General features: G+C 34.7%; 1 protein-coding gene across 1 annotated transcript; it reads left to right on the top strand.

The window, feature by feature from the left end:
* The first annotated feature begins 205 nt into the window (after positions 1–205).
* Positions 206–3,873, top strand: LOC140831780 (homocysteine S-methyltransferase 2-like). Its single transcript, XM_073195531.1, has 7 exons — positions 206–556; positions 1,469–1,525; positions 1,619–1,848; positions 2,186–2,315; positions 2,538–2,741; positions 2,885–2,956; positions 3,346–3,873. The coding sequence occupies exons 1-7, from the start codon at positions 392–394 to the stop codon at positions 3,541–3,543; spliced, it is 1,056 nt and encodes a 351-aa protein (XP_073051632.1). The 5' UTR covers positions 206–391; the 3' UTR covers positions 3,544–3,873.
* The last annotated feature ends 8,726 nt before the right edge of the window (positions 3,874–12,599 follow it).

A 12,599-nucleotide genomic window follows, 5' to 3' on the forward strand; every position in this document is an offset into this window, starting at 1 on the left:
TCAAAAAAAAAATTGTGCAGAAGTTTCGTAACGTTTTAAAAAACTTCAACTTCTAAATTATTATAAAAAAAGAAATTGATGCTCATCTTAAAAATGGATTAATTTTAATAATCCCGGAAAACTATAGGATTTAGAGGACCGTTTACAAATAAATCAGAGTATTTCGTACAGATGCACCACTGATTATTATTATCTAAAATATTCCAAATTTTCGCAAGAAACAGAGAGTGTTGTCTTCGATGATTTTGACGAACTTTCTCAAAGGTTCAAGTTTTGAAAAGATGCGTCCAAATGCAACTATAAATTGAGACGTTTGCGTTACGTGATCTTACCCACTCAGGTCATCTCAGAGCGCCAGCTGGCTCAATATTTTCCATTCGGATTGGAGAATATGGGTCCTATGGACAGCGCAATGTCAGATTTCCTCCGTGAATGCGGGGGAGTCGCCGTGATCGACGGTGGCCTCGCGACCGAGTTGGAACGTCATGGTGCGGATCTCAACGATCCTCTTTGGAGCGCTAAATGTATACTCACTTCCCCTCACCTCATCCGAACCGTACGTCTCCCACTCCCTGTTTCGGCCACTCTCTTTTCGTGCTTGGTTTTGCATCTTAATTAAAATGTTTGCTGCGGTTCTTCTAAACAGTGACGGAACTTTATGGCCTTCAATTTTGTTGCGGTTTTTGTCATTTTCACAGCTCTAACTGACTAAGAGATTTGTTTCGGCAGAGTTTTAGTTTGCCTTGAATCTTGCAGTGAGTTCTTGATTCTGTGCGTGTTGGCATTAGACAGAATAAAATTTGAACAATGAGTTTTGAGGTACGAGGGGAAGAAGCTCACGGGACCCACAATAGGAAAACTCCAAATTCACACTAAGTTGCCTCCCAATTGGTTTCGCCCCTTGGAGTAATTGCCTATCTTTCTTCCAGTCACGCGCGAGCATTTACTGAACGCTTGGGTGGCTGCCTGGCTTCTAGTGGTGGCATGGCCCTTACTATTCTATTTCTTTTCTTGGTCTTTATTCCAGTTTGTGATAAATGGCTTTTCAGGGAATGTAGGAATTTATTCTGAGAGCATATTTTAGTTATCTAAGCTCCGCAAGTGCTTTAGCCTTTTTGTTTTTTCTATTGAAAACTCCATATTGATTGTGATTCTATAGAGTTTATGGATTATTACGTGGAGGTAGAATGATGAATGCTAGGATGTTATTGGATATTAGAATTTGAAGACATTACTAAGCTTATATTTATGATGTTTCCTCCAGTGTGTTTGGACTGTTAATCAGAAGATCTTCACCAGCCGAATTAGCATCTCATGACCATTAATAAAAAAAAAAAATACTGCCATCTCTTGATGGTTGTGAGATACGCATATTGAACTCTGAGGTTCTTGTACTGCTGGAAAATTATGGCCTGGCAGTCTGAATTTTATTTTTCTTCAAATGCTCATTGTTATCTTTATAGAGCAGGTACATCTTGATTACCTGGAAGCTGGTGCAGATATAATAATTACGGCATCTTATCAGGTGCTTATTTTTTTTCATATAATGTAGTGAATTTTTTTATTGCAAAGATGGTATATAGGTTAAATATGAAATAAGCTATTTCTGAAATTGCAGGCAACTATACAGGGATTTGAGGACAAAGGTTATTCTCGAGAAGAAAGTGAGAGCTTACTCACAAAGAGTGTTGAAATTGCTCGCGAGGCACGAGATGTTTACTACAATAGGTGCCGGGAGTCCCTTTCTGGTCATGCTCCTGATGGTAGAATTCTGAAGCAGAGGCCAATACTGGTTGCAGCATCTGTGGGAAGTTATGGTGCGTACCTTGCTGATGGTTCGGAATATAGGTGAGCTTAACTTAACATTCTGTGATTCTGTCCAGGATTAGATATTTTCATGATCAGAACGATATGTTATTAATCTCAATTCTCTTCATGCATCTCCACTATTTAAGGTGCACATTTTGTACTGTCAAACACCTCTGTTGTACTTGTTTGGACTTATAAAGAAATTTCGATGTTCTGTCGTCCTTCAATTCTAGCATGGGATGAAGCTTTTACTCACTCCTTGGCTGTAACAGGACTGTAATCTTATCTGATTCATGCAATACAGTATTAAGGATCGATTTTGGCTTATGGTGGACAAATCTAATGTGTCCCTCTTATTTTTCTTGATGACTTGTAGTGGCGACTATGGAGATAATAATGATCTGGATTTCTTAAAGAATTTTCATCGGAGGAGGGTTAAGGTTCTTGCAGACTCTGGTCCTGATCTTATAGCCTTTGAAACAGTACCCAATAAACTTGAAGCTCAGGTACCAACTTTATTTGCTGAAGAGATTGTTTTCTCCATTAAAAACAGAAGTAAACAGGGAGATATTAGCATTGCGAATAATGAATGTATAAAACGTTGAAAACAGTGATGAAGAACACTCTGTATTCTTTTCCTTGAGAATCATTTTAATGTGCAATGGTGCATTTTGTTAGGTTATAGCTTTTCGGAGTCTTGTTATTGACAATAGTTTGTGCTTGCTCAGGCTTTTGCTCAGCTCCTTGACGAAGAGGAAATCAAGTTGCCTGCATGGCTGTCCTTCAATTCTAAGGATGGTGTTAACATTGTTAGTGGTGATTCTTTGCTCGAGTGTGCTGCCATTGTTGAAAATTCCAAGAAAATTGTCGCTGTTGGAATTAACTGTACTCCGCCAAGATATATCCAAGATCTGATTATATGCCTCACGAAGGTATGTATTAAGTGTTTCTTCCGTCCTGATTGATTGCTGCTGTTTTTAATTTTTTAATTTGTTACTGAAAAATGTACCACAATTTTTAGCTGTAGACACCTGTGAAGAGATTTTACTGTTATCTTGATTTGATTTTACCTTAGGTGACGACCAAACCAATACTTATTTATCCAAATAGCGGTGAGAGTTATGATGCTGATAAGAAGGAGTGGGTGGTGAGTCCTTATACCTTGGTTTCCTGTCTTCATTCATTTAAAAAAGGGATAGAATCGCCTCATCTTCTTCTATCTCGTTTATTTTACACATCAATATCCTGACATGTTAGAAATACGAGTTTTCTGAATGGTCAGGAACTCCTACTCGTGCAATTTTGTTCGATACTCTCCTAATTTCGGCACAAATTTTCTCGTCACGGGACTATGCATAAATAATGTGGAGATGCAAAGCTTTGTGAAGGAAAAATTTATAATTATTATTTTTTAAGCATTTGCAAACACTACCCGACCGAAAGAAACAGGCTAATAAATAATTTGGCAGTCGGCATATTTACATGTTTCTGTATTTCGTGGTTGTTTAAGTGTGATTATCTTGTACTGTAATACAGCAAAATACTGGGGTCTCGGACAAAGACTTCGTGTCATACGTGAACAAATGGTGTGAAGTTGGGGCATCTCTAGTGGGAGGTTGCTGCAGAACAACTCCCCATACCATCAGAGCTATTTACCGAACCCTCTCTAGTAAGGTGAGTCGCCCCATCTTGAGTGTTGATGGTGATGCAAGTCCGAAGGGCGAAGAATCTTGATCATGACTGGCTCTCTAGATGAATGAGTGCTGAAATGGGTTCAGTTTGCTGCGGGCAAAAGTGTTGGTTAAGCCATGGATGAAGAGAGGTGAAGACTAATCACTATGTTAAATTTCTCTCGGTATGGCAACAATAAATTATCTTTTCTGCTGAAAACTGAAAAAAAAAATGCACTTAATTTGGATGGTTGAATCTTTGAAAAAGGACCTTAATTTTGAAATATGTAATCTCCTACAAGGCTATATATCCAAATTCTAAAATTATGCTCGTATGTCAATGTGACCAATTTTAATAATCAGGTAGTGTTTGTATTGGTGGTGGATGCCATAAGATTTTTTGTTTGGTACATTTTTTTTTTCATTTTCTAAATATTCTGAATAAAGAAAAATAACTCTAAAGTAAAACAAGATGTTTGGCCTAAAATTATTTTAGCCAATTAAATTGACCCAAGCCCGATGAAGAAAATGAGCTTTGAATTGGTTTCGTTACCCGCAAAGTATACTCATGGTTGAGAACGTGGGATGTTGAAAAAACTATCTTGAGAATCATACACAAGGGCTGTGTTTGGTTCAAATGATGGGATTACTTAAATGATATCATAATTAAAAATGTGATTACTTCATATTTGTATGTAGTGCTCAAATAGGTGTTGCGTATGGTTTGACTTTAAAGTGTGTGATTAACTGATAAATTAACTTTGTAGTACCAAAACTACCTTTTCCCATATTTGTTTAATTATTAATGTCAGACCATCTTTTATCTCCTATCCTCAAATTTCCTTCGACAACTATCGTCCACCCCATATCTTCGACGATAACCCTAGCCGACATCAACGTGAATAGGTCCGGATAGATGTATGAAATCTTCCCAACAATATGTGGATCGTGATGTGTTCCAGTTGAATCATACATCTGAAGGACTGAATTTTGGATTGTTCTCGTTCTCTTTCCGTCGACTTAGCCAGAAATTTTGATAGAGAAAATATTGTGCGGAAGGAAATTGGATCTCCAACCTTGTCACTGGCCGTTAATGTGAGTATTTCTGGAAAAAATGGTAGTGTTTGTGTTATTTACAACTTTTGTTTCATTTCCGAATTGTTTAGTGTGGAAAAAAAAACTTTTTGTAAGTTTACAACAACCGAAATGGATTGCAAGTTATATGGGTGTATTTTTTAAATGTTATTGATCTATGATTTCTCTGTTTCTCGTTTATGTACGATTTAATTTTCATATTCTTTGACGAATTTGAAAAATATTATACTAGTTATTTGTAGTAAATAAATTGTTGTAGTTTACGAATGAATAGTTGGGTAAAACTTCATTTCGAGGACATGTATGTAGGTACGTAACTAATTTTAAAATTCATTCAACAAATCTTTTCTATAGTTTTCATAGATGTGAAGACACCACCAAAATGGGAGTGCGACAATGGGTCTATGGTATTACGTGAAGCTGGTCAATACTCAACCCGACCGGGCCAATATTACTTTATATGTCTCGTCAGTTTGAAACATCGGAACCAATTCTTTTGGTACGATGTGTATAATGTGGAAAAGATATTTGGGAACAATGAACCATCATCGAAAAATGAAAGGGGTTCAAATGCGTCACAAAATCCCATGTCTCCTTTAACATTTCGTCGGCACACACAAGCATGCAATGTAGCTTCTAGTTCACAAACTTCTACTCTGAAGAATACCGATACAATTGACACGAAACAACACGTTACAACGAATTCGGTTATGACATCTACCACATCCGGGAGACCCACTAATACAGTGGAGCACACACCTTTATATGTGGACAACTTTGTTATCATTTTTGGATGCTTTTGCTTATTACTGTGCTTACTGATGTTTTTCATGGTTCTTATTATAATTTCTAAATGAATATTGTGTTGTGACTAGGCTTTCTGTTATGTAATATCTGTTGCGAAATGTATAATACGTTCATGTTAAATATCGTATGTGTGATTGAGTTCTTGTTGTCACTATTTTGTTATGTAATATGAAAGTATTTGATTGTGTAATCTTTTTGTTGCTTTCATTCAAATAGTGGTAATACTAATTAATTTTAGTTTAGATTCTTATGTTGAATATAATTTATTATCCACTTTCATCATTGCAACTTGAGTACTAAGACCATCCACATGATGCATTGACGCATTGGTAAGATGACAATAACGACACATTTTCTCATTTTCATATGTTTACCATTTCTTTCAATTCAAGAAAAACTTATGTCAACAACTGTTTTAAAAATGCAATTACAAATACCCAATACAATTTCATATACAATGTACTGTAAGTTGGAGTAAAAAAATTTCTTCTATATCGTTATATTTCAGAATAAATAGTAATATAACACAAAATAAATTTAAGTCAATAAGAAACGTAATTTTTTCTTTAATATTAAACAAAATCCTCGCTGTTTAAATATGGATTATTACACGCACATCTACCACCATGTCTCAAGTAATCAGATGAGAAATTAGTATTGGGTTTTGGTTTTCCGGTGTAATTAAATATTAATGATGAAATCGCATAAGAAGGTCGCCAGAAAATTAATATAACGAAGGAGAGATACAACGAGTACGTCAAACACATATAACACAAACACTAAACAAAACAAGATTGAGTTAATTTTTGTCAACTAAGTAGGCAAGAACAAATTTTAGCCAGAAAACATAAACGGGAAGAAAGGTCAGTTGACGACAAAGGGAGAGCATTCTCAGATTTATGCGAAATAGGGCAAAGTAAATCCGAGCATTGAACATTAGATAACTTAAATTCGATAAAAGATTCTGCAAATTAAACTTTGAAACAAAGAATTTAAACACTAAATCACCTGATTTCCCAAGCTTTCAACGCAGACACGAAATACGTAAGCGACACTCCTTGCTTCCTTCGTACGTTGTCGTCTAGTTGGGCGAAGACTTTTTGGTTGAGCTTATGGGTTGGATGAAAGGGTAAAATAGGAAAAGATACGTCGGATACAAAGCATGACTAATAATAATGGGCTGAGGCATGGGTTTATTTAAACCAACCTAGTACAATAGAGTCCATTGGATAGGGGATTGGGTGGGTTTAGTTAAAAACGAACCAAGCATTGGATTATGATGGAAAAAAATAAACAAACCTATTTTATCAGGGCTACCAAATGCTGCGAGGAGTAAGCAGCAGATAAAATGACAACTCCTCAACAGTCCAACACTTGCAAATATTCTGCGATTTTAGTCAATCTAGTTCAAGCATTTTCTCATATTTCTAACCTAGTTTCCATTGTTTTCTTATCAATTTTGTTTTTGTTTTTATGTTTATTTTGATTCCTCTTGATTGTGTAAATACGCTAATCATTTCTAGGAATTTATCCTCTATTTCCAGCGTTTCATTTTTACTTGTTGTCTTTTTTGTACATATTAGATTAGTAGACCATAACTTACAGTCATGTTTGAAATCTACATCCTTTGATTTTTTTTTTTTTTTTTCACAATTTGGTGGATTTGGATCTAGAATAACTGCATCACCACGTCTCACACATCCAATAACAATATCCAAAATCAACAAGATAAGCAAGTAATGTGGGTAACAGCATGCAAATCACAAAGAAAATTCAAGTTGTTTGGAAAGAGGACAATGACCCAAGTGATGCAAAAACATAAAATGCATGGCTGTTGGGAAAATAACTCAAGTGAATACATGATTACCGAGGAAGGGTAAGTTGACCCGGGTGAAATGCATAAACATTAGCAAAAGAATGTGAAATCTATGATTGGTTTTTTTTTTTTTTCACTTTCTTGAAAACTTTCGTCGATGCTTGGTATTCATCCTTGATTTCAACGAGTTTTGGTCAAGGACATTTGTTGACTATGGTCAATTCTTTCAGTGAATCTTTGTGGGGATCCGGACACTAATCATGTTCTTAATCATCATTGAGACTGATTAATCAATTATATAACAGGGTCTAAATTTTTTTTTTTTTAAAATGCGGAACATAGTGAAATAAAACAATTATATACATCTCAGTATAAAAGTACAAGTCCTGTACAACATACTTTTATTCAACTAAGGTTTAACAGCTAATATCAAGTGTCTAACCCTATCTCTAAACCAAGTCCGGAGCCTCCACCCTAATCATGAACTCTCTTCATCTCCTCAACCCTGCACCTGTCCCACATGTTGTCATGCACACTTACAAAACAAGACAACAGCCAGATAACTCCGGTGAGAATAAATCCCAGTATAAACAATGTAAACATGCAATCATATAAAAACATATATAATAGCATAATAACCAAGATTCATAACATGTATCAAATCAGAAACATAAATCAATAGCAAGCAATGAATCATACTCAGACTCAAACTCGACTCAAACAACGCGTCGTCTCAGACTCGACTCAACTCTAACCTAGGGATCCCGATGTCTGGATATTGATAATTATATCGAATCTCAGTCGATAGGAATGAATCAATTCCTTCACGGCATCGATATAATTCCTATATCCAGTGTCTGGACGAAACAGCCACAGAATTGACGAATCAGTCAAGAATTAAGCGAATCAGCCATAGTTTAGACGAATCAGTCAAGATTAAGCGAATCAGCTATAGTTTAGACGAATCAGTCGATAATTAGACGAATCAGTCAATAACCAAACGAATCAGCCGGTGACTAGGCGAATCAGCCAATGACTAAACGAATCAGTACTCAATACATGCAGTGACTATAAATCAATAGACTACAAATATTAATCTCATCAATTACAAATGTCAATGTAATAATCTAAGTATGTGATTTAGGGAGAGTCGAGTCAAACCTCACTCGAGTTGTGCAATCCCAAATCAACATTAATTTAAACCTTTCTTTCTGATACTCTGACTCTGTCGAAGTCTCGAACTCCAAGCCTGTCAATACTTAGTCTGACAATAACAATATCGAGGGTATGGTATCAATACACCACTCAATCAATACTGGATATAATCAGAATTCAATCAAATTCTGTTTCAACAACATAACAGCATAATCTCAATATATCCAGTCATATCATATCAGTTAGATATCAATCTCAACAGCTCATGATCAATAACAACTCAATTCTGATATCAAATTAACTCCGAAATTCATAACAATTCCATGTGGTATTTGTTTTCCAGTCTGGTTTCGATTATACGATGTCTAACGTGACAAGAACATCATATATGAATCATATCAGATTCTGACAATGCCATAATTTCAAAACATATCAAAACGTAGCAAAACTTACGTCCAGTTGTAGCCTACGTCGATAGGAACTCAATACCGAGGTCGGATTCAAAATCTAACGGACGGATCGAAATATAAAGGCGTAAGGATTTTTCAACTTTCCTCAGCCCTTTTCTCAATTTCCTTCGTTTCTTATCTTTCTAAAGACTTAAATGTACGTATATATATATATATATCAGTTGCATGTAGTTGATACGTGGCTCGTTCTTCACAACTTTCAAGCGCCGCTCGGGCGGTCGATCTTTACCGCTCGAGCGCGGAACCCTCTGTCCGTGACTTACCATTGTTATCCACTGGCGCTCGGGCGGTAATATTCTACCGCTCGGGCGCCATACTTTCTGTCCGAGCCTTTCCTTATCACACATTGGCGCTCGGGCGGTAATATTCTACCGCTCGGGCGCCACAGGTTCTGCTCGAAAATCACATAACTCATATGTTTTAACCAATTTGGTCTCGGAGCGGTCCAACTATACTCACATCCATTCATAATAAATAAACCATCTCAGATTACGGTAATCAAATTCTTGGGCATTACAATCTTGGTCTCAAGAAATAGTTCAGTAGCTGGATTTGTGGGTTGATCGAGATACTCGACATAAGTGCAAGCAAAATCATACTAGGTATGTGCAAAAATTGGATCAAGTCTACAATCAAACACAACGAGCAAGAAGATGTCATTAAAACAAGAATGACTATTTTCTTGTTGACCGGATCACAATTGAATCATAGGTTAACAACATCATTTCGACAATGCTATCTCCATAAGTAAATCTAAATGCGAGCAAATAAAATTTGAGCACATAACAAACATTCAAATTTTGAAATTCACATCGTTTGATTTATGGACGTTTTTATTATTTTTCCACAATTAGGTGCATTTGCACTTGACACGTCTGCATTCCAGAAAATTGTTCAAACACAAGAGGCCTTAAATCAATTTTTGTTTATTGTTTTCATATGTTAGAATAACTTGTATGCTCTAATATTATTTATTTATAATATTTTGTTGAGTAATTTTAAGTTTAGTGATGTGTTCTATATAAGCACTAAAATTCACTACATCACTAAGTTTAGAAGACCCTTGCGTATTTATCTTAAGACTGTCTAAGGTTTACCAAATTAAATGAACAACTCTTCACTGAATGATCTCACTCTACTTATTGTGTCAACGGTCATTTAAGAGCTCATACTTATTTTCTTAATAAGTTAAAAATGAATTCAGAAAATCAATCATTCAGAGATGTTCAATACTCTATTAAAAATTATATATATATATATATATAAATATATATATATATATAAAATATATATATATATATATATATATATATATATATATACTATATATATATATATATATATATATATATATATATATATTGATCGTTTGATTGTCTGTGTCATAAACATTAATTTTCACATTCTATTTTTGCAACAAGAAGAATTATATGTGGCATCTTGTTCGATTTCAATAATGACCATGGTACGACTGTTTTATAGACGTTCAATTTTGAACGTTGGATATCATCTATAAAAAAGTCATCTTAGAATTCAGCAAATACTCTACACCCTTACTTGATTAGCTATCTATAATTTACCAAGAGCTTTGCTGAATACATTTTGAAGCACACACTTAATATTGTATCAGAACTTTTCAAATATTATTACGTGACGATTCAAACTTACGGATACCTCAATATTCATTTTATCATTTGAGTGAGTAATTTTAACTTACAAAAAATGTTTTTCTGTTCAAAAGAGTAGTATAAGTTTTTTGTGAAGTTGGTATGAAGAGTTTCAATAGGTAGCGTTTAAGTCCTAATGATGGGTGTTTACAGAAGCTGTAAATATTAAAGTTTTTTAATAAATACCTTCTGGAAACAGAAGATGATGAGACATTGAAGGATTCATCATTCGAATTTCTAGAAACAACCTTGTGCATTTCATTCTTTTCTCTACTGATTTTTGTTTGCTCACAAAGTTTCAGTGGATATTTTCCGCATTATTATATCATTTGTCTGATTAACTTTGAAGGTTAAGATACGAATTTTATTTATTAACACCAGTAGAGGTCACTAACAATAATTTTGAAGAAAAAATTTGTGAGTAGTTCATTCATCTCCCTCTAAATACCTCAACTGATTCTAACGAGTGGTATCATAGAATGTTTTCTCAAACTTTGGACCTATATATTCATCAATGGCATCCTTCATCAAGATACTTATGTTCTCCAAAGATGATTGGAAGAATAGAATGCAGACTCATCTAACTGCACATGATGACAATATGTGGTACATCATTTTTGACGACCTATCAAAATCATGAAGGCCAACACCTCAGTAGCCATTACTGTTGGAGTACCACAGATGATAAAGAAGCATCAATCATAATGAAATTCTCATGATAAAAAGAAGGCGAACCTGGATAATGTGGCGAATGATATAATACACAAAACTCTGGACAAAAAAACATTTAGTAAGATCGAGATATGCCACTCAAAAGAGATTTGGGAAAATCTGATTAAGCTCTTCGTGGGTAACGATCAAACAAAAGCTCACAGTAGTAATGCAAAAATTCGAGAACATCCAAATGAAACCCGGAGATTCTCTCAATGATTTTAATGGAAGATTCAACAATATCATCGATAAGGGTCATTTTTGCGTGTTTTATTATGTTATTTTAAGTCATTATTGCACGAGTTTAAAGTATCGAGTTTGCATTTTATCATTTTCATTCGTAACTTATGTATTGTTGGGGATCAATAAGGAGTTTAGGGGGAGAGGGGGTAAATAATCTATTTCCTTTGTCTAACGATTTTGCAAAGAATGCTAGAATCCTGTTAGAGATTATAGCTGGTCTTGTTCGAATGTAAATCCAGCAGATCACAATAAGTGCGGAAACGATCCAATAGAGTACGATGAGAAATAATAAAACAGTAGACAGTAGAACAATGGTTGTTTCTGGAAGTTCGAAGATAAAATATTTTATGTCTCCCATTCTTCTGTTTCGAGAAGGTATCACTAAAAGACTTTGGATATTACAGTACAACACTTGTACACACTCACTTCAGTAGGGCTTATCCTTAGCCTACTGAAACTCTTAGTTACACAACTCCGTAAAAACAAATACAACAAAGTTCTGGAAAATACTCTTTTCCAGTTTTAAAACTTTTCTCAATGATATAGTAAAGTGTTTAGCTTGAAGAGTTTTATGAAACAGTAACATCACAAAATGATCTCAGAAGATCGGATATGAATAATAAATCGTGTGATGTTTTTTTGTATGTTGAGCTTTGAAGATAAGTAGTTTATGAAAGCTCAAAACTTACGTTGGAATAATCGTTGCATTGATAATGATAATAACGTTGTTTTCTATAAATGATTGATCTTCTTATATATAGAAAGCTTGAGTCCAACGTAAACAAAACAGGTTCTTTTGACTTCTGATAGAATCAGCTTTATCATCTAAAAAAAGGTCCTGCAGAAAGCATTCAGAATAATCAGTCTTTGCTTTATACCAAAATTGGTAAGGCGTATTAAATAACTTTGTACAACATTAATGGTGCAATTAATGCTAGTACTAAGTAAAGTAACGGTGACATTTAAGATTGTAACGATAAAGTAAAAGACATTAAGTTACTTCTGCTTAAGCTAATTCTGCTTATAAAGCTACGTTCTGCTTCTGGTTTTTCTAAGATGATAAGTACTCGAAGAGTACTGCTTTTTTTAACATGATACGAGAGCTTTTGCTTTTATATAGTCTTCTGGTTTTAGCTATCGCGATCTACTGGTTTTG

This window comes from Primulina eburnea, chromosome 1 (genome assembly GCF_022965805.1).
Source record: "Primulina eburnea isolate SZY01 chromosome 1, ASM2296580v1, whole genome shotgun sequence".
Classification (NCBI taxonomy): Eukaryota; Viridiplantae; Streptophyta; class Magnoliopsida; order Lamiales; family Gesneriaceae; genus Primulina; species Primulina eburnea.